The 21,809-nt window shown below is 39.9% G+C and overlaps 2 protein-coding genes across 4 annotated transcripts in view; one reads left to right on the top strand and one right to left on the bottom strand.

Moving 5' to 3' along the window:
• RIPOR2 (RHO family interacting cell polarization regulator 2) overlaps positions 1 to 7,519 on the top strand; it is a 56,473-nt gene extending 48,954 nt beyond the window's left edge. For all 3 annotated transcript variants that reach the window (XM_053466708.1, XM_053466711.1, XM_053466709.1), the window contains 6 exons: positions 315 to 476; positions 995 to 1,153; positions 2,623 to 2,825; positions 3,538 to 3,621; positions 5,960 to 6,050; positions 7,114 to 7,519. In XM_053466708.1, coding sequence (XP_053322683.1) covers positions 315 to 476; positions 995 to 1,153; positions 2,623 to 2,825; positions 3,538 to 3,621; positions 5,960 to 6,050; positions 7,114 to 7,214 — 800 coding nt within the window. In that variant the 3' untranslated portion in view covers positions 7,215 to 7,519. The remainder of the gene's footprint in view (positions 1 to 314; positions 477 to 994; positions 1,154 to 2,622; positions 2,826 to 3,537; positions 3,622 to 5,959; positions 6,051 to 7,113) is intronic.
• Positions 7,520 to 16,059: 8,540 nt separating this feature from the next.
• Positions 16,060 to 20,763, bottom strand: GMNN (geminin DNA replication inhibitor). The gene is made up of 7 exons (XM_053466306.1): positions 20,659 to 20,763; positions 19,788 to 19,851; positions 18,296 to 18,391; positions 17,745 to 17,883; positions 17,195 to 17,277; positions 16,918 to 17,028; positions 16,060 to 16,596 (listed from the first exon to the last, which is right to left on the bottom strand). Exons 2-7 carry the CDS (start codon positions 19,842 to 19,844, stop codon positions 16,378 to 16,380), a joined length of 705 nt encoding a protein of 234 aa, XP_053322281.1. The 5' UTR covers positions 19,845 to 19,851; positions 20,659 to 20,763; the 3' UTR covers positions 16,060 to 16,377.
• Positions 20,764 to 21,809: the final 1,046 nt, after the last annotated feature.

Below are 21,809 nucleotides of genomic sequence, written 5' to 3'. Positions count from 1 at the left end.
GCAACTTTGAAATGCTTTGAAACGTGTAGAACACATTGACATTCTCGTACAATGGTATTTTCATAATGCATTTAATCCTGTTTTATCATTAATTATTTTACTGCATGTCTTAGAATAGGATGTGCAAACACAAGTACTTCACAGGCTGCCGTGTATCAGTATATTACTTGGGATCACTTACATGAATATGAAAAAAAAAAAAAATATATATATATATATATATATATATATATATATATATAATATAATATAATATAATTTTTTTTTTTTTTTTTTTTTTTTTTAAATGGCATTTATTTTTCTGTCTCTTGTAGTAATCCCTGGGTTAAGTACTATGCCATCACTACTGTCCCTTTGGACAAACTGCTCCACTTCTCTACATGCGTACCATACCTCTGCAGAAACCATGATCAAGCAGTTGGATGCTAATTTCGGCGAAGCCATACATGCAGAGCACCCAGGTCATACAGAAACAGGTATGAGTCTATCCCCACTTTTCTCTGGATCCCAAGTTCGTCCTACATTCATTAATTTGTTAAAATGTTTATTCCACTTCAGAATCAAATATAGTCTGATTGTGTTAAGATTAGGGGCTGGTTACTAGGTGGTTTAACCAGACCTAGCCCTGTTGTTTTAATGCTGATGTTGCCAGTTACAGCTCTTGGTCCTTTTTGGAGGACTTTCTTTATTTTGTAGGCAAGTGCTTGCATGGGCTAAATGAACCAAGCGCATGGTCTGGCTCAGCCCCAGTTTGGCTCATACCACACCACAAGCCAGCTCTCCCTCTCTGAAATCATGCAGACCCCCATGCAAGTGTTTTGTAACTGGGACTGGCGACGGAAGCCATCCTACCTCCATGCAGTAGACTCCAATACCTGAAAATTCTTAAAAGAATCGATGCTGTCTTAATCTGTGCTTAAGTGCAGCACAAATGGTTTTGTGATCACGTGCTGTTCTATACATGTCAGTAATTTTTCTGTATTTGCATTTGTAGTCTTTAGGATGCTGGTAGCGCAAATCCTGGACAAGGGAGAACATGCGCTATCCACTAACTTGTCATTGGAAGTCATTACAGTTTTCCAGTACCATGATTTTTTCACAAGCCATAATATCACCGATCTTAAAAGCTATTTGATCCAACTTGCTAAGGAAGGTAAAAAAAAAAAAAAAAAGCGTGTTGTTGTAGATTTTAGTGGTTTAGTGGGACCAGTGAAATTCACGATATGGCAATATTTCAATAGTATTTCTTCTTTCTTATACCATTTCTAACATTCCAATACTTGCGTAGGTTCACTATAACTTGTACATTTTGCCTTATGCTTGGTTTATGGTCATAAAGACAGACTGTAACACATAAAGATGAAACGGACTGTTTTGACCCCCCCATTTTGTAGCCCAAGCTGGAATCTTTAAAATGTCCCTGGAGATAAATACTTCAAACCTGTCGACCTGCTAGCCTTAGGTCAGACATGAGTGGCCTGATTGGCTTGTCAAACTCTCTAATAATTGACAATAAAAAAGGTAGCTGTGATGTGGTTCCATTTATCCCATTTCTTTTCACACAGACTTGCACAGAGAATTACACACCCAAGGAATAGATAAATCATAAAAGTAAATTATGGCTACTTCATTTTTAAATGTCCCTGTCCCTTTAAACAACCAGTATGACATGGTACTCATGTAGTTATGTCACAAAGAAGGAGAATAGCTTTTTAAATTACAAGATCTAAACATTGAGATATATTTCAATACCAGAACTATTAACCTAAATTGGCACCTGAAAGAAAATTTTTAGAGTACTAGGATAAGTAAAGAGAGAACCACATGAAACCAGCAACCATAGCAAATAGTGGACTACCTTCCCAATTTCTGAATAATGATGTATTATACCCCTTCCTAGATCCACACTAGAAAAATCACCCAAATCCTTAAAATGAAAGCATAAGCCACAACAGACTCTCACATACTTTCCTGTAGCAGAAAACAGTACTTAAGGCTTCCGTTTCATTGAAAGCCTCCCACTGCCCTCACACCTATAGTTTAGCGTTACATTATATTTATTTATAGAGTGTCGGTGGATTCCATAGCGCTATTCCAATAGGGAGATGGTGAAAATAAGGAGCAGTGTTAAAAAAATATTACACAAAATTGAAAAATACTTTCTCTACTGGTACATAAGAGGGCCCTGCTCTTACAAAGTTACAATCTGTTAGAGAAGATGTGAGCCTCTACTCCACTTTCAAAATGGCCAATAGTGTTGACACACATTAAGACATACTGGTATGGAAGCGGAAGGCCGTCCTGCCCTTGAGATCTTAGTCTATTATGAGGCTGAGGCAGAAGGCGATGTGCTGTTTTGGCGAGGATGATTGTAATCAAGGTTATGTGTAGAGTCAGGGGTGTAGACATATTTAAGGTGGGGAGAACAGACTGTTCCCTTCAGAATGCAGGTTGGGGGTATGTAGAGGGTAGGGTATGTAGAGGGTATATTGTATGCTTCTGTCAATTATTGGGTATTTGGTAGGTATTAAAGTATAGAATATTTAGTTGGCAGTCAAAACAAGTGCAGCACGGGTATATACACAGTTATACTGTAAATGATACATTCTATTTTTATTGCAGCTTCAGATGTCCAGATGCTGCAAACCTCAGCTGACCCATTCTTGTTGCATAAAATTACCGATTTAGCTGCCTCTAGTTTGCCTCCTCGACAGGAAATCTTTGCAGCCTTGACGTCGCTCCTAAAAGAGAACGGGAGTGATGTTTGCCAGGCGTTGTCTGTACTCTCTGATGCTGCATCAAAGTCAAATCAGTTCAGAGAAAAGGTGGGTTGGAATAAGTTGTTTGTCTTGCTGTGCAGTAACCATTACTTGATGATAATAAATATATACCCGTATGCCAAAGTGGACATGTCTAAGACCAGCATATAAGGCGTGTTACTTTTTGATTCCTTACCCATTCCTTCATGGGCTCCATCATTTGCAGATGCCTGGTATTTCAGCTTTGAGGATGGCAGAAGGTTGGAAGTACATAGATCTTGTAGGACAAACTGCAGGACAAACGCCATTCACCCATGTAGACTCCAACATTGTTCATGGTGGACATTTACTGGGGTCTGTGGTGGACAATTAAATGATGATCTGTGGACCTTCACAACCCTTGCCACGGATGCTGGTGTCCTTTTACGGACACTTTGCCTATCCCTGCAAGCCAGTGAATCTGAGAATGGCATATTGCCAAAGTTTCTCTACAAGTGTGGTGAGCAAAGAGTGACAAAAGCCCTCCACTATACAGGGAGCAGGAAGGGCCGGCCATTTTCAGTTGAAGCTTTCTTAAAATAAAGTTCCGTACAGCGCATTATGGCTGTGCACTTCAACTTATATGTCATTGAACATAATGTTCCTCAGCTAGGAATGCTGTTCAATTTCACACGAGATTTGAAAAGATTGTCTTCATTATGTAGTCGATATTACTTTTTATGTTCATTTTTAATATGGAATGCCATGGTAATCTTCTTTTTTCTTTTCTTTTCATCAGGCTCTTTTATACTACTGCGAGGCCCTAACCCAACCAGAAATTCCTTTGCAGAAAGCTGCGTGTATGGCTCTCCAATGCCTTCAGGTGAGACCTCTTACTGTTGCAGCTCTCGTTATTTTATACTTTGAAATTAGTGTATACTGTACCTAAAATAATTAACCACTGATCATTTTACATCATACATGTAGGTACCACTAGAACGGGTTGTTGTCCTCTTCTGCGTTTTGCTACTAGGACCAACTCTGTTGTTTTGAAATGGTAGTAATAGCTTACTGAATATATTTTGGACAGTTAAATGATGGAATTTAGTATAGCTATACACTGGGTAAAGTTTTATTTATTTATGTTAGAAGGAAAATAAGAGTTTTATAATCCAGATATAGCAGAGCAGGTGTAAAATAAGTGTGCACTCAGAGCTGTAATTCTAGTCCCATCAATTTATTGTAAGTAAGAAAATCCATTAACTTTGATTTAAATTATTTCTAGCTTTCTCACAGTGTTCGTAGTGTCATTTTTTTATGGCAAGGGATCAAGTAATTTGCATTCCTTTGTACAATAGCTCTGTGTACAGTTCAGCAAATATCCCATAACACTGACAGAATTGATAGAAGTATTACCACCACAGAGCTAAGGTGAGACAATGGTCGTGGGAAAAACATACATTTTGCAAACCTTTGGCCTGCCTTCAGGTGCTGGATGTAGAAATGTTAGTCTCTGTTCTCCTTTTTTTCTTTGCGTTAACTACCTTCAATCAGTCTCCACAATGCAGACAATGTTACAAGAAATAGTACTGGTTATAGCATCAGCGAGGTTAATGTGTATGTGTGTATAAATACACGTGTGTGTGTGTGTGTGTATATTTGTGTGTATACATACATACATCTATATATATTAGATTGCTGACATCATGTAGAACCAAGGGTGAAGTGTACTTCATGGATCCCTTCGTTCTGTTGACCGGCTGACTAAAACTTTCGCAACAGAATAAGATCTGAGGTTCTATATGTGAAATAATTTTCAATAAACCAATTTTAGGAAACCGAAACTGGAGGTACCAACACAACATACAAGATGCAAATGAGGTCACTGGGCATTACTATTGATTAGTGAAACATGGCAATACAAAATAGGAAATGAATTTGTGAATTAAATTGAGCAAGTAAAATGCATTCTTATTTTGCTTTTGAATTAACTTTCTGTAAGTCATAAAAAAAGATGTCTCTGTAAAGCCACCTTCTATACTTCTCTTCTGTTTGGCCGTTTGAAATGTTAGGAAGCATGGATGTAGACGGTATCAGGAGCCGGGTAAGGCGGTGACAATATTTTGTCTTTTCCTAAATGCCCCTGGTGACTCTTGCAGGACCTGTCTCAGTCTCACTTTATGGCCACTCATCCTCCCCCTGGTTGGGACATATGGCCTTAGTCTGGTAACTGCACTTAGCGTGGGCAGTATGTCTCAAAAACCTGTTCTCCCAGATGGTCAAAAGCACATAAGGTATTAACTCTGCACAAACACTGGGACATTATTTATCTGCCTGCAGCAATACCCCAGCAAAAGCTTTGAAGGTGTAAATCCACCAGAACTGCCTCTAACCTGATTACATTTGGAGGCGAAAAATGTAAACGACATATTTGTAAATGATGGATTGTGTACTGGCTGCTCCTCGCTTTCTTGGACGTACTTGATGATAATGTACATAGACATACAATTTGCCACAGTGGGAGATCCAGATGTTGCACGGATATCCATCCATGTGCAGATCTCCAGTAAATGTAAACGTGTGGCCTTTGAAAGAGTACTGCCTACCTACTAGCCCCTTGATTGCACTTATTTCTAGCTCATCAGAGTATCCCTAGTGTCCCTGCCCTCTGCTGTACCTTGTCTGTATGCTAAGAGATGGTAGGGATTCTTTCCTGCCTTTGCATCGCTAGGTCTACATATTTCTGGCTTCAAACAGCTGGATGGCGGTTCTTCAAACTACTTTGTACGTGGCTGGCACTGCTTTATGTGTACCGTGTATTTTTTGAAGTCCTTTTTAATTGCCAAAAAAGGTTGTAATCTGTGTGAATGGCCTGGCTCCAGGTACTTGTTGTGGGTCTTTCACCTAGTGACTACTAGTATTTACATTACTCTTTAGAGCTCGTTCATGTAGTGGCTGTCTGCACTGCTTCTTTCTACATACGTTTTATACAGCAGATTATTTTGAAACAACTATGCACTAAACTAGTATGAATATTTAGAAAGAAAATCCCCAAACATTGGTGGTAATTGATTCCCAGAGCTAAAAATCCTTACTTTCTAAAATACATGGAAAGCAGCAGACCCCATGCCCAATAGAAATTAGGTGTTCTGCTTTTGCTACAACCGTGTGTCCTCAGGGATACAATACAAACGTATAAGTGTTTCATCGTCTCGTTTCAGGCTACAGAAAGCATTAAAATCCTAGTCACGCTCTGTCAGTCTGACGATGAAGGAATTAGGAAAATCGCATCTGAAACATTACTGTCTCTAGGTAAGTAATTATGTTTTGTTTTGTTTAAAGGTCAATGTCTTTATGTTTCCCAGTAACAAAAGTTATGGCGGGTAAAGGTGATGGAAATCCCTTCCACCTAAAATTAAGGGGTAGTAGAAGCATCATTAAATACTCATCTACAGACACCAGACAAGCCAGAAGGCTTGTTTTTCCCCCAGAAATCTCATGGTGCTGCCACAACCACAACAAATTCTGGGTTTATTTTTCCCTACATTAAATACCGTGGTATACAGAGCAATGCTTATGACTACATTATCTTATCGTATCACATAGTTGCGTCAAAAAAAAAAATACAATGCACAGAATAAACACAATTACAACCTTCAAAGACACAGCCAGTCTCTTGATGGTATTACAGTAAATAGTATAATCAGTCCAGGGTTTTGCTTAATGAAAAATGAATAATTCTGTATCCAGGGGTTCCAGATTTTAAAGAAAATATTAAACTTATAATTGGCTAAAAAGAAACCTTTTTCGATGCATTGTTGATGTATTTGATTCTGGACAATTGGCCACTGTCTGTTTTCCTTTAGTTTCTTACTGTTGGCAGGTTCATACCCATAAAGAGTTGAATTGGCAAATATTTCTTATTTAAAAACAGACAAAGTACATTTAAATGTAATAAAGCTGTTGATATCTGGGGAGGGAGAACAACTTATGTCTGATGGTACACTGAAGGCTTTTTACCAAGTACTTTTGTTGCAACTCCAACACAATGGAGATAATCTGATAGATCAAGTAGGGCCCTTTTTGTTGGCATTGCCTGGCCCATTTTGTTACAATAAACCACAAAGAACAACCTTGGAGTTAACAAATCTGTACCTGCTTATATGTTATTGGGTCAAGCGAATATTCACTTGTCTTCTATACTCTTTACTTCTATAGACCAAGGCAGCCACAGGGGGTGGATGAAGGAGCAAAGAGTAAACAAAATAATCTGTCAGGATACCAAACATGGTTTCTACCTGGGGACTGTAATGATTCATATATTCTGCCAAGCATACATTCTAATGTCCATAACGCTGTTTTTTATGCTTATTAGGAGAAGATGGGCGACTTGCTTATGAAAAACTTGATAAAGTCCCCCAGCAAAATCCCAACACAGGAGAGCACCGTGAAGCTGCTGTTGCTACAGCTTTTTAGCCTTCAGTAACCTCTTGATGACCAGTATTAAGAACCATTACTGCCTTTAGAAGATGGTGATGTATTCCAATGGATGCTAAGAAAGCCATCTTTTGATCACTTCTCCCACTGCGATGGATATTCTCCAGTGTGACTTTGTACCCAAACCCTGAGCGTCGTTCTTGAGCTTTCCTCTTGTTTCTGCTCAAGGCCCACCTTTGTGACACTGATATTGACCACAGCACTTTTTTTGGGGCCAAACTAAGAGCGTGCCCTCTGTTTGATCCCCTGCTTGACCGGCAACACTTACATTTTCATATTTTAACGCATATTTGAATGGGAATTCAAAATATACATCATTTAGTAAAAACTATTTGATATTAACCCAAGTCGATATATATTGCTCAATCCCTATTGTTTTTCATTTTTTATATTAAGCTACTGATTTTTTTTTGTTAAGTCAGAGGGACTCAGGATCGGATTTATCAAAAGTGCATTAGAAAGCATGAAATGGTAAAATTAAGGGTGACATATAATGGTTTCTAGTTACGGAGCCCAATGGCTGCGTTAAGGTATATGGATTGAATATTACTTAAGATATTGGCCATTTTAAAGAAATTGACCTTTAATGTTGGGTGTGTGTTTTTTTTTAATGTACACATTCACAGGATCATATTCTTTCATATGTATAATTTATATGCCTACCTGATTGCTGTGATGAAATGATAGATTTTGTAGGCGTGATGGGGGGTCAGTACCATGTCCTGACCATGGTGCAACTATGGAATTGCTAAGCACAGATGTGGAGTGCCTATATCTTGCAGTGCTGGATAATAAAAAAGACTACTAGCCTGGTTCCTAATCCTAGTAAATGGAAATAAAGCCATTGAAGCATTCAACACTGCTAATAGAATTTATTTTAGTTTTCAGTAATGCTCAAGATAAATCCAAAAAATACAAGCATTGCCTTTTAAATACAGGTACATTTTATTCTATAAAAAAAGCTAAATAAATGTTTAATATGTGAATTTAGAAGTTGCATGCTACGTTTTCCTAACTTGGTTAGGTAGTTATTTTTTCAGAGAAAGTCAAATACAGATTATTTTAGCTGTTGTGAACTACTATTTATATACCGTATATATAATCCCTTGCCAGCTGAGAAAAACACAATTTTTCTCCAAACTGTTACAAATCATTATGGAGGGTAACCCCAGCTCTTGTTTGAGTAGAAACTTGCCAGGGTTCAGATTCCAGTTCATCTACAAACCTGTTGTACTGATTAACCTCAAAGTTGTAGTCCAGGAACTGCTTTAGATCAGTATATGTCTGCTCTGTAATTTGCACGATAGAAGGTACATTGTTATTACACATGAAATGTTATTTTATTCTGAAATGCTTATTTGTTATTGCCTAAGCCATTCCCTTATGGTCTATTTAATAGTTTATTGATTCTGACTATACGAGTAGATGTTGATATTTTTGTACTACAAATGAGGGAAGGTGAAATGTACTGTTGCTACTTTAGAAATATCATCGAAACTTGTTAGGTTTTCATTCTGGGGTAACCGTGCGGTGACCTAGTCATTTAATGCTACATATGACTGCCTAGTTTGGAACTTTGCAAACCATCCAGTAGACATTTGGAGATGCTCTACAAAGATGCTCTACAAATCCAGAATTCCCCAAGGGTCATTCATGAAGCTTTTGAAGCTTAAGTTAGAGGGAATGCGTGGGGTTGGCTGTGGGTGGATTGCAGGTTTCTCAACCCTGGAAGCTGTCTACATATCTTACTTTGAACTAGACTGAGTCTAGATGTGAGTAAAGGCTACAGTAGTGTTTACTGAATGCCTAAAAATTAAGTTTACCAAAAACCGCACGTTGAGGCTATTGACATATTCAACTGACCTCAAAGGACTAGTTGTTCTAAAAGACAGCACAACTCTTGGCAAAGTATCACTATAATTATTTGGTCGTTGCTAACAGTATCCCTTGTAATGTTCTTTATCACCATCTAATAGCGTGGTTTCGTGACTTGGTCGCACTGTGTGCACCAGGATGGAGATTAGAGGTTTCCAGATTACTTTTCATAGCTTTATTGACCTTTCTGATGTAACTGAGCCTGTTGTATCTACTAGACATCATCTAACAGTATATCAGTGAGCATTCCTGAAGTCCAAGCACAATCATCACTTCAAATGTGGACAATACCCACCAATGTGAGGCATTGAAATGGGGGTCATCTCAATGACCACCAGGGTCTTGGTAGCTGCCATTGTTTTTCCATATAAACTAGGACACATCTGTCAGAAACCAAATGGGAAATCCAGTTTCAGATGACTATTCTAAAGTAGCGACATGTTTATACCTAACTACTGTTTTAAATTTGGTTGTTTTATAGCTATTGAACTTGGTTTTGTTGAAAAAATGTTGTATTAGTTTTTTTTTTAATTTAAAAGACTTTGTACTGTTTTGTATTTTCACAGTCTCATTTGAATTCATTCAGGGATTTTCTCGTTCTACTAATGTGTACTGTAATGTATAATGTAAATAAATGTTGGAACTGCTTGCTGGTTGTCAGCAGATGAAAGTGACAGGGAGTCTGGCTCTTATGCTCGAACAGTGCCCTTGAAGTCAGTTCTCTTTCTTCAAATGTCAACAAAAAGAAAAAAGGTTTTCACGCACCTTGATTTATGCACGGAACGTCTCTGTGCTTTGATACTGCCAAGAGTAACTGAAGAGGCATTGTTAGCGGTAAAAACACTCAGGTTGGCGAAATAGTTAATGTTTTGCAGAAAAGTTCTCTACTGTGAGGCTAATTAAAAACGTGCTTATCTCTTTAAACGTGAGTTTCCGGCAGATGTGTTTCAGAGAGAAAGTTATCCTTCAAAAACTGCTTATATTTATTTGATAGTATAAAGTATTTACATATTATTGACTACAAGGTCCGATTGTACGCTGTTTGACCTTTTTTACTTCATTAATCTGAAGTAATGCTGTTTCTCGTGCTCTTAACACCTTTACTGCCAGCAGCGTGAAGCCTTGCTTGCCTGTTGAAGGGGTGACGTCCCAGTGTTAAATCCTTACCGGTGTCCTGTTCTGGTGCATGAGGTGATTCCTTCTCCGGACTGACCTGTGCTATTGTGCCTTTTTGAGATCTGCAGTATTTGTACTGGGCCCCAATTTCCATTGTGTATAAGTTACAATAAAGACTATTTTTGAAATATTATCTCAAGTGTCTTTCATGACTTTTATATACGGAAAGCACGGTTCATGCGTGACATTGAAAACGTAACTATTAGGTGATCGTTTTGGTTTCTGGGTTTTATCTGTGGAGACCGAACCGATTCCCTTAAGATCTGGCTCCTTTTGACTTGGCTCTTGGAAGCAACAACCAACCAATCCAGAACTAAAGAAGCCCTTATAGAAACATAGAATTTGACGGTAGATAAGAACCATTTTATTCACCTAGTCTGCCTGTTCTTTTCCGATGTAAGGACTCAAACCTTAATCAGTCCTTGGTCTCGTCTTGCATCTCTACCACCAGACCAGGTGCTTCTCAGACTAAGACATCCATTTGAGAGGTAAGACTATCGCATTACTGGCTATGATGAAAAAACTACATGTAAATGCATGGTCTGTTTCGCTGGTGGGAGCTGGTTGTGCCCGACGGAGATGGCTATTGTTTAACTTGATGTCATTAGTGTTAATGTGTTATTTCCTTAAGCCTTTCAATAAACATCCCTTTCTCATTGAACTTCAAACACTGCTGTGAAATGTACATTTCATTTAATCCATAACAATACCTTTTGGCTGTTGCAAAGGTGAAGCGACAACTTGGATGAAAACTATAAGCTGGGTGTTACAACATTTAATCTTTTTTTCAGGTTACCGGCTAAACTACCGTGCAGCTCTTTATTATAAGAGGCACATCTAGCTACCTCCTATTCTGCACCCCCCAACCACACACACCATGTGTATTTGCCTCTTTCTCTGCCCCCCAGCTCCTTGGCACATCTATAATAAATGTCAGTAAAGTACATGGTTTGGCTAAAATGTAGGGTGAATGTTAGAATATAAAATGTTAAATACATTGCTGTTTTAAAGTCGGTATACTGGTTTGTAATGGTAATCATGAAAAAAATAACCCCCCAATGTAAGTAAGCCACAATTCTATTATTATTATTATTCATTTTTTTGTGAGGGTAATATGCACAAAAAATTACCAAAACATATTGGCTTGCATACCCCACATGTATAGGTTTTTTGTGTTTTTAAAGTACACACAAAGCGAAGTTGGGATATTAGACTGTGCATTTAAATACATAACCAAGACGGGTTATGTATTTAAGATTGAAAGTAACCTATAACAACTTCCTGGCCACTAAAACAAGCCATGGATAAGTATACCCTTTTAAGTGTGTACAGTAGGGTTACCAGATTTCCCCTTTATCCTGGGGTGCTGATACAAAATATAGAATCTCCTTTAAAATCTGAGTTCTCATGAGATAATTTTTATTCATGCCCCCAGATAAAGGAGGAATCAGCTTCCCAAATATAATGGCAATAATGCACTTGAGCACAAGAGATGTGAAGTGGACGTACTGTCAGACCACAAGCTTTATGATTATCACTACAATTATTGTGGGGTTTTATATTAACAGGAGAAAAGCGGATGTTCTTATACTACACGCATTCAAAGGGTCTGACAAAACTAGAACTGACAGACTAAGACAAACTGACACATTAGATGTAGAGGGCCCCGCTCTTAAGCTTACGCTTGTAATTAATGTTACTTTCCAATTCTCTTTGCATGTGCAGTGTTTATTATGTGATAGTGTGCAAGGTTCAAGAAGCACGGTCCTGTAGAGTGATCAGAACACTGCACAAAATGTATTTACTAAAATGATAAGAAGGAATTGTTAATGCATAACCTTATCAAAGATAAAAAATATTTTTTTTAATAAGTGGCCATGTCTGCAAGCACCACGCACATAACGCAAAAACAAATTTACACAGGAAGAAAGAAATTGAGTCTTGGCCAAACGGCTGCTTGATTAATGCCTGATAGATCAAAGAGCACATGGAATGGTACCATAAGGCTGAATTCATCTATGGTCATGCTGTGCAGGGGTATAAGTAGGTTTTTTGGTCACTTCACCAACCAACTCCTTACTTTCTATGGTGGGTCCAGTGGTGGCAGTAGAGGAGGCATAATATCCTTGATGTTTAGAAGTAGGTAGGTTGTGGATGGAATTGAATATTCATGGATGTAACCATAAGAGCCGGCTTGTATTGGTCTATCATGATATTGGGGAATGTCTCAGTAGGCTGCTTGCCTTGAAGCTAGACACCCAGAGACCTATGGTTAGTTGCAGGTTCACATAACTTCATGTACCCCTCACATATCTATAGTCAGCATTGTGAGGGAGTGCAAATGGTAAGCTGCTTGAATAGTACAAACTAATTTGGCCTCCAGTATCATCTATATGCAGATGATACCCAAATCTACCTGTCTTCTCCTGATCCCTCTCGTCCCGTATTACCAATTGTTTGTCTGCTGTTTCTTCATGGATGTCACAACGCTACCTGAAACTTTAATCTTTCTAAAACTGAACTCATTATCTTCCCTCCTTCCATCTCCACTCCACTACCTCAATTCTCTATCACCATTAACACCACGACTATCTCTCCTACTAACCAGGCTCGATGCCTTGGGGTCATCCTTGACTCTAACCTCTCCTTCATCCCTCACATTCAGTCCCTCGCCAGATCCTGCCACATGCACCTAAAAAACATCTCTCGCATCTGCCCATTCCTCACCCAAGAATCCACAAAAACTCTGGTTCATTCACTTATCATTTCCCATCTTGACTACACTCTTCTGGTCGGCTCTCTCCCCTGCAGTCTGTCCTAAATGCTGCTGCTAGGCTTATCTTCCTTGCACGCCGCTACTCTTCTGCTTCCCCACTCTGTGAAATCCTCCACTGGCTCCCTATTACCTTTAGAATTACATTTTAAATCCTGGTACTATCATATAAGGCCATCCATAACACTGCTCCTCCACACATTTCTGCCCTCATAAGCAAATACTCTCCTACTCGAGCCTTACATTCTTGCTATGGGCTAAGGCTCTCCTCACTCTGGCTGCCCCATATCTCCGGAATCTACTTCCACGAACCTTCAGCATTCACCCTCCCAACATACACGAAACATCTCAAAGCTCACTTCTTCAGTGTAAATTTCCTGGATATGATTTGGTTCTTATACTCCTTGATTAGCACAATTTACTTATACACCTGGAAAAGACAACCCCAAGGCAGGACTGTTGTGATATAAAGGGTTTGGGCCCCTACCGGGAGCTTTTTTATGTGAGATAAAGGGCCAGCCATGCTCTTCCTTAAGGAGAACCTCACTGAGGTTGGACCTTCCTAAAGTACAGTGAAGTACAGTGAAGGCAAGATGTTTCAAAACCCAACCCTCCCTGTAGTGAATCCTGAAACAGAAAACCTGAGACTACTGTATCGCTATCTGGAATTAGGCAAACTATCCAACACCATTTTGTTGGAAAGGGGAAGAAAGTGGGGGGGGAAAGGATTGCCTCACTCAATATTTACCTACTCAGTAAACGTATAACTGAAAGAACCTAAACTAAAGTCGGCGGAATCACGATAAGGTTTGTAACTTATTACAAACAAATGTGTGCATTCTCATTACAATCATAATCTCATGTAAGATCAGTATACACAAACCTGAAATATTACGTTTAAACATATCGGCCTTTGTGCTGAATGGGAATATTACACATGGTTTTATCTGAGCTCTTTTTATGTGCTCTAGGCTGCTATACAAACATTTTTACAGAAAGGCAGTACAGATGTTTTCCTCCCCGTTTATTCCTATAATAAAGAGGAAATAATTGTAGTATTGATGTAACCAGTCATTGCACAGCATCAAAAATTATTTGACACAAAAATAAACAGTGTTATACATATAAGGAGCTACATTTCTTTGTATTTTAGTTGGTCACAGGAGGTCCATGTAGATAAAGCCAACTCATTCCAAGAGCGAGAAAGGACATCCAGAGCCTCCCAGCTGCATACTGGAAATCACAGAAGTCTCATATTCCAGAAGGTTGCTATCAAAACTATCTCTGGTTAACCTTACTGGTGACCACTTAGCCTGAACACTTCTAGGTCTAGACTTCTTTACTCAGCCAGGATTGGCTGGCAAAGACTGCAGCTGGGTCCAGAATAATTGATGTAGATTCCTGTCAAATTTTCCAAAGTAGATTTGGCCCATCAACATATCCTACAAGATCCTTTGGACTGCGGCTTCCGGTGCACCTTTCCTCGTTAGATCTCCACAATACTAAGGCTACAAAACAGCCACCATCTCTGGGGCCACAACCACCCTAGGATATTTCTCAGGACTATCCCTAGTGCCCATTGTCATGGGACGACTTGTCCCAGGGCTGGGTACACCCACCAAAACGGGTTACCCAGGATCCAAGACTCCGCAGTCATCCCTTTCAGTGCTGATGAGATGGAGCGGGACCGTAGATCCAATGGAGACGCGCTGAAACTGTGGCTACCCAAAGCTGAGCTACAGTGTTGCTATTGTCCTGGAAAGGGCAATAAGCTATAGCAGCCCACCCCAAGCATCAGACAGCACTAATGTTTCAAAGAAAACAGGAACAGTTTGTTGGGACAACACACAGCCTTATGTACAGAACTATCAGATAAGGACCATAATCCCATCAACCAAACAATAACCACCCAGACAGCCCGGCACCCCATGTATTTCTATGGCCAACAATAGCCACCTGGGGCGACTGAGGGAGTGGTGTGAGCCAATAGAGAGCTTAAGGTCTAATGATGCTATGTTCAAAAGAAGGATGTGATCAAATGTTTGGACCCTGAACGACAGCATTTGCAGGCTTCCCGGGGGAATTTCCCAAACTCCAGTGCCCAAAGATTCCCAAATGAGCTCCCTCTAACCACCTCCAATTGTTACCCACAACCCCAAAAATGAGAGAATGTTTGACGGACAACTGGCATCTGTAGCGAGTCTCAATTGTCAGTGGGTATTGCTTAACTTCATGATGTTCCCAGCTAGGTCCCGGTTAAGCGCAGGAAACGCTCTGCTGGGTTTTTAACATTAGGGCATGATTTTACTCCTAGGAGGAAGTTAAGAAAACTACAGATGGAGTAAACAGCCTTCTGCAGCCCAAGTATCTTGACACCCACCTGGGAAAGCATTACCTAAATTAAGCTTCCAACAAGATTACTATCAGATATAACTAGATCTGCATGTGTTGGTTTAGTACTGGAATAGAGGTCTATCCAGCTGTGTTATCTCAAGCCGTGGAAGTCTACGGACCAGCACGTGCAGAACATGACACTAATGTTTACATTAACTACCTTTCAAGCCATCAGCCTTGTTTAAACCCAAACAGGTGTAAGCTTAAATTAAAGGTTATGCTATAACATGGTTTAGAAGCCCAAGTGGATTTGTGGATTTCTCTCAGGAAATTAAGGTGCCACAAAGATTTTAGGCTTCCATAAAAAGGTGAGCTTTCACAATAGTTAAACTGGGACTACACAAGCCATGGGTTTTTAATGCAGTGTTCTTTAAAACCAAAACTTAAGCATCATGTGTAAGTCTAGGTTTGAATGGAGGCTGGTGTGTGCTTTAAACATGAGCAGTACGTCAGGCAGAATGCATAGGTAAAGATCAAGACATCTACCAGAAGCTTAAAAGCTTATGTTGGGAGTTTTTGAGGAACCTAGAAACTCATTGTTAGGAATGGAACAGAAATCCCAAGTTTCAACTACTTGCAAACTGAAGTTTATTGAAAATATGTACAGTCACCTCAGATAAAGGTCAACAGATTAAAAAAAAAAAAAAAACTATTTACAAAAAGTGAAATACACAGTATTTACCGTTACTACAAGCGACCGGCTGGATCAGGTTACTTGTAAGAATTAAAAACTTTAGTGCACGTTAGAAGTTCAGCTCAATGAAGCATTGCAATGCTGAATTCCCCATAGCACTTAAGTGGAGATGTCTAGTAGCACATCCCAGAGGCAAGGGCACTGGTGTAATGGCAGTTTCTCCTTGTCCAATTCACTTAGCCATGTGACATGGGCCCTTTAAAGAAAGTCATGTAATCTGTGTGTAGTCTTTAAACAGATGAATCTTCCATGCTGGCATCAGAGTTGAACTGCTGGCCCTCCTGAGTATCTGCATCTTCATCAGAACTGAACTGCTGGTCTTCCTGATCATCTGCATCATCATCAGAATTTAATTGCTGGCCCTCCTGAGCATCGGCATCACACCTTGCTTCTTCCAAGTCAAGATTCTTAAGGTCTTCAATACTTTGGGGTGCACATCCAGTCAATCTCTAAATGAGAGAGAAACCTACTTAATACCATACCATCAATAAGCAAAGCTCAAAACAAGTTTTATATCTGACACCAAACACAATGCACCAGTCTTTCCTCCTAAGCCTAAGCTCTGTTGGGGGGTAAATAGCTCAGGTATTTCAAGAGTACTTTGTTATGTTCCGTTTACTACAGAGGATGACCTTTTCACTAGGGGACCAAGACAACAGCACATGAAAATCCTTCAATTTCAAAGGCTTAAGGCAAGCTTCTGTTTTTTGCCATTTTTAGTTGTATGCCATTTTCATTCTAGATTGAAAGGGGAATCAAACAGAACTCACCTCAATCAAGCTGGCCATAAACTGAACATGCCCTGCAAGCTCCATTAGCTCATCATTTTCCATCTTCAGGCGCTGAATTTCATCATCTTTAAGGTCAATTTCTTTGTGCAGCTGTAAATAAAAATGCATTAGCCAATGTGCCGCTGAAGGGTTTCAAGACTAGCAAGTGCAGTTTAATCAGTAAGTAGAGTGTACATTCTTGAAAGAAATTCAGCAAATCCCCACATCAAAGTCGGCGACAGAACCGTTTTAGCATCAGGCATTTGAACAGACTTACCTTTTCATTTTCTTGTAAGATTTCATAAAGCGCCTTTCTTCTTTGCTCTGCAATTTCTTTCCAGTAAAGGCTACTTGGCTCCTCTGGTGTTGAAAAAGAAACCTCCATGAGTTACATGTATAACAAAGAGTTCTTAGGCAGAGTGGCCACAGGCCCATGATTTTACAGTATTAGAACAGGGTTGGCCTTGTTTAAATGCAGCGACACCATGAAGTTAAGAGGTTCAGCTGTCTTGTTAACATGACAAGTCATAAACCTTGTCTTAATGAAATAGTAGCAGGATGATTAAGACACAACTGGGACTGGCTTCACAAGAGCCACACCGATGTGCTATGAGCTGCTCTGCACCTGGATAAAGTTTCACGCTTCCCAGATGTAGAACGCTAGTCATATTTATGTAGTTGGGAGATCAGTTTATAAAAAGCACCAGTATTCTTTACGAAGTTGGCCTCAAGCAGTTTTGTACTGTGTTCAAATCTGCAGGGTACTAAACTGATATTTCTACCAGATGGTATACCGCTTGGTTTTGGTCTAAAGATTAGAAGCATACCTTTCACCATAAGTTCGTAGGCTTCTGTTGAGCATTCTTTATTTTCCCCTTGCTCTGGATCAACAGCAACTTCCACTTTTGCCTTCTTTGAAGATAGCTGGTCATTCCACAGCTTTCTTTTTGTAGAGTTTTTAGAGGGCTGTAATGGGTTTAACTTAGTTATAGCATTTATGTTTAAATGTCTTGCTTCATAAACCTAAGCAGTACTTGGCATTTCTATAGTTTGTCTTGATGACCATGCTAGGAGAAACTAGAATACATTTTTTTTTTCATAAAACAGCATTTTCAGTGATACTGGTAAACTATGGTGGAAGTTCCCCTTTATGCACAAATATTAGATTAAAAATCACACCTTAACTGCTTTTAGGAAAATGTATTGACATTACACAGATTGCAATAAAAGGCATGGGATTCACCAACGATTCATTAAGTTTTGTTTTTTTTACTAGTCTTATATCAAGATGAAAACTGGTTAAGGTTTGCATTTATTCATCTGGTGTACTTTGCTTATACCAGTCCACATCTAATTGCCCAACTCCAGTAGACCTTACCTCTTTATCAACTCTTCCAACAAGATGCCCAGATGTGGAAGGCTGGATAACTTTAAGAGTCCTTCTTGGAGCAGCATTTGCCTTATCCAAATAGCTCTGCAAAAAAAATAAAAAAATTAAGCCATGTCAACATTTAATAAAGTTAATGCTAGTTATGCCAAGTTGAGCCATTGCACAACACTATTCATTGTGAACAGACAGCTCTTTTGAGACCAAACTAAGTTATTGAATACACTACCTATACCGCCAGCATGCTATAGCAAACAAAGCAGCAAAGGCAAACAGGTTGGAAGTGTAACACTACTTTGCCGTGAGAAAGTTACTTAATATGACACAAGACACAACTTTCCCACGGTCAGGTTTTACTGGTGATTATTATCAGACTGTCACTCTACAGAACAAATGCTAAAGACTGTGGGAAACTGCTTTGCTAAACATGTTGGCCATTATTTAGAGTACTTCAAAGTTACGCATTAGCTCACATTCTCACCAAACTGCAACACTTGACACCATGGCTCATATGACAATATGACTGCACATGTCTAACTTCTCATAGGAAGTTACCTTTAAGTGTTAAAGCCTATATTTGTACATTTTGTTTAATCCTACAGATTTCTACTTACGGCACTGCAACAAACACCTACACCCTAGACTGTTAGTGCATAGATACACATCTACAAGGTAAAGTTTTAAGCCTTATGTCAGCATCTCTTAAAGTGTAATTATAAGATGGGAGAGACTGGAAGCATCTGTTACACTACCTGAAGCCTTATTGTTTTAAAGTAAAATTCCATGGTGTGCTTAGTTATCAGTTTATGCCTTTACATTAGGACTGAATGTGGTGTGCCCTTTATTGGACAGCATGCTAGAGCAATGCTTTGTTTCAGGTGGAATTAGGCAAGCTTACCCCTTGGAGCAAATGTTACCAGCACTCCTCTGTCTGATACTGTAAAGGTTTAACCACAAACTACCAAGGCTCACATACTCAAATGAGTGATGTATATGGGGGCTCTCATGTTGGAGTGTTGCTCCATCATACAATACATCACCAGTATACCTCTCTATAAAGCTCTGCTGTTAATACACGCAAGTGTGCTGTTCAGCTCTAGTGTATAACAAGCTACTCCTGCAAAATCAGATACACCATTCAGCATGGTGTTGTGCATTTTAGGTGTCATTTGACAGGACGGACCAACACATTTACGGTAACATAAGTTATATTACACACGTAGTGCTACAGAATTCACTGCACGGAGCCTTCAAGGCAGGAGGGTCAGATTCCATTCAGTCCTCCCCATCCCCCTCAGCACATGGCAAAAGGCATTAGTGCCGTAAATCCCACAATGCAGCTGCATATGTTGACAATACTCCATGTACAGTCATCAGTCTTGAATTGTAAGCGTTCAAAAAAAGGCACATTACTTTTTTGACAACTACATATTGATAGTCTAAGATGATTCATGTTTCTTCTAGAAGATAGTATTCGAATTACCTTGATTGACATAGTAGGCTTTTCATTGTCCGCACCACGTTTCATTTTGGTATTCATTTCTGACCTAACAAAAAAAAAATAGATACAAAATTAGTAAAGATGTTCAAAATTGCCATATGCACACAGGTTAGTGCGATGACCCAAACAATAGCCAGCAGCACGATCTCCGCTTACCACCATACAGATATACATTTAAACCAATGACCAACAAGACGCCCGCTGTCTGGGAAAGACAGTCACACGTGTAATAACAGCCAGGCCACGGGCACTTTCATAGATCATTGTAACTACCTACCTAGGCATCCGAATTCAGAAAATAAGGGCGATTAACGGGATTTTATAGAGAAGGCTAATGATTCTTGCCGTTAAAGGCTATGTTTCCGTAAGTCACCCGTCGCGCATACAGCTAGGTGCGTGTGACAAGAACCGTATGAGCGGACCGCCCGGTTATGTAATGTAAGATCCGAACCGAGAGGCAGGAGACTGGGCCTGTATCGTCAATGATGTCGTACTAAACACACACGACACAGCCAGGGAGGGGATATCTCAGCACCTCCCCGACAAAGCGGCCAATGGCGAAGCCAAGTCCCAGACCGCCAAATCCCAAATAGGTGTATCGTGGCTATAGGGGAAAATGGTGCTTTTGCACGCAATGCAGCTACCGTAAAACACGGTAACAAGGGAGAAAAGACACCTTCCCGCCCAAAGCTGAGGTACCAACACAATGCAACCAAAACATGGCTACGGCGCCTACACCGAGGCCAGCAACCCCGTGTCCGCTCGCAGGCAACACAAATATCGACAATAACGCCCGGTGGGCCGCGTGACTGTCATAAAACAAGTTTAAAACAATAATCGGTCCACATCGTACCTGCGCTGTTTCCTGCCAATTCAGCAACGATCCCAAAACGTACTGACTCAGAAGAAATCTCGCGCCCCACCTCCTTTTATACTAAGTACCCAACAGGTCACGTGATTTCCCTTCCCGCCTCCCGCGCCTGGAGCGGTTTGTTGTCAGCCTTTCACGGATAGGGGGATATGATTAGTGCACAGGGGTGACTGGGTGTCATTGTGTGGACGAGGAACGGATTAATCCTGGGGCTGGGAATGATAGAATCCCGAATATACACATGTGGAACCGTTTCGGGTATCAGAGTGAGCGATAGTTTCAGGCGAAATGTGACTGTTACATTGTAAACAAGTACCGTACTGCTTTGGCAGAAAATCACGCATCGGCTTAATTTGCTGCGCGCCTAATGATGTGACGCCGCAGATTCACCGTATTGCGTAGAATTATGAGATCGCTTTATGTGATTGTAATCCTGATAAGAGTTATAGAAACGTACCGAGCTCCCGGGTGATATATAACAAGAAGTCCTTCCTTTATGCTTTCAGTACGTTTCCCCCTCATAGCTGAGGTAAGTAATCAAAAGCTTTCCGGATAAATCATATTACTTGGGGTCCGCAGTTTTGGTCCTTGATTTGACTTTAGATTATGAAGGACCATCCCTAATCAGCTCCTGCTGCAGGAACAGCTTGGCTGTCCCTGTATAATGTATAGTTAAATCAGATAGATTCAGCCACCCTCTGAGCTATGCATGATGCGGTGCTTCTGTTGACCCTTCATAATGCATAGTAAAGAGAGGGTTAAAAAGTTCAAACCATCCCTTTTGTGAATAAACCCTGTGTGTTCCAGTAATCCAATCATTGAAATCTAATTAAGGTAAATGGTTCCATTATTCTGAATGCGACTTTAAAAATAAAGAGACATATTCTATATTATCCACTAATTATAAACGGAGACTCCTGGACATCTTGGAACTCTCAATGTTTAGCGATGACCCTGTGAAAATGAAGGTCTTGCTTCTGTGTTGTACGATGACACAGAGGTGTAAATGTCTTGGCTCTGTCGGTCCAGCGTGACTGGAACATTTCTCTCTCTTTGTCTGGTCGGCTTACTTACCATGTAACTTGAGATCTGGGTACTTGGCCGGCACAATGTGTAGACTAAAATGCATCATG

Source organism: Spea bombifrons, chromosome 5 (assembly GCF_027358695.1).
Source record: "Spea bombifrons isolate aSpeBom1 chromosome 5, aSpeBom1.2.pri, whole genome shotgun sequence".
NCBI classification, from domain to species: Eukaryota; Metazoa; Chordata; class Amphibia; order Anura; family Pelobatidae; genus Spea; species Spea bombifrons.
The sequence above is the reverse complement of the archived record's forward strand: the minus strand, read 5'-3'. Positions and strand labels throughout refer to the sequence as shown.

Coding starts and splice junctions, on each gene's coding strand:
- GMNN (XM_053466306.1), bottom strand. CDS start 19,844: ATGAATACCAAAATGAAACGTGGTGCGGACAATGAAAAGCCTACTATG. Junction 17,884..18,295: donor TTGGAAGAGTTGATAAAGAG/GTAAGGTCTACT, acceptor AACCCATTACAG/CCCTCTAAAAACTCTACAAA. Junction 17,029..17,194: donor TCTTACAAGAAAATGAAAAG/GTAAGTCTGTTC, acceptor TTTTATTTACAG/CTGCACAAAGAAATTGACCT.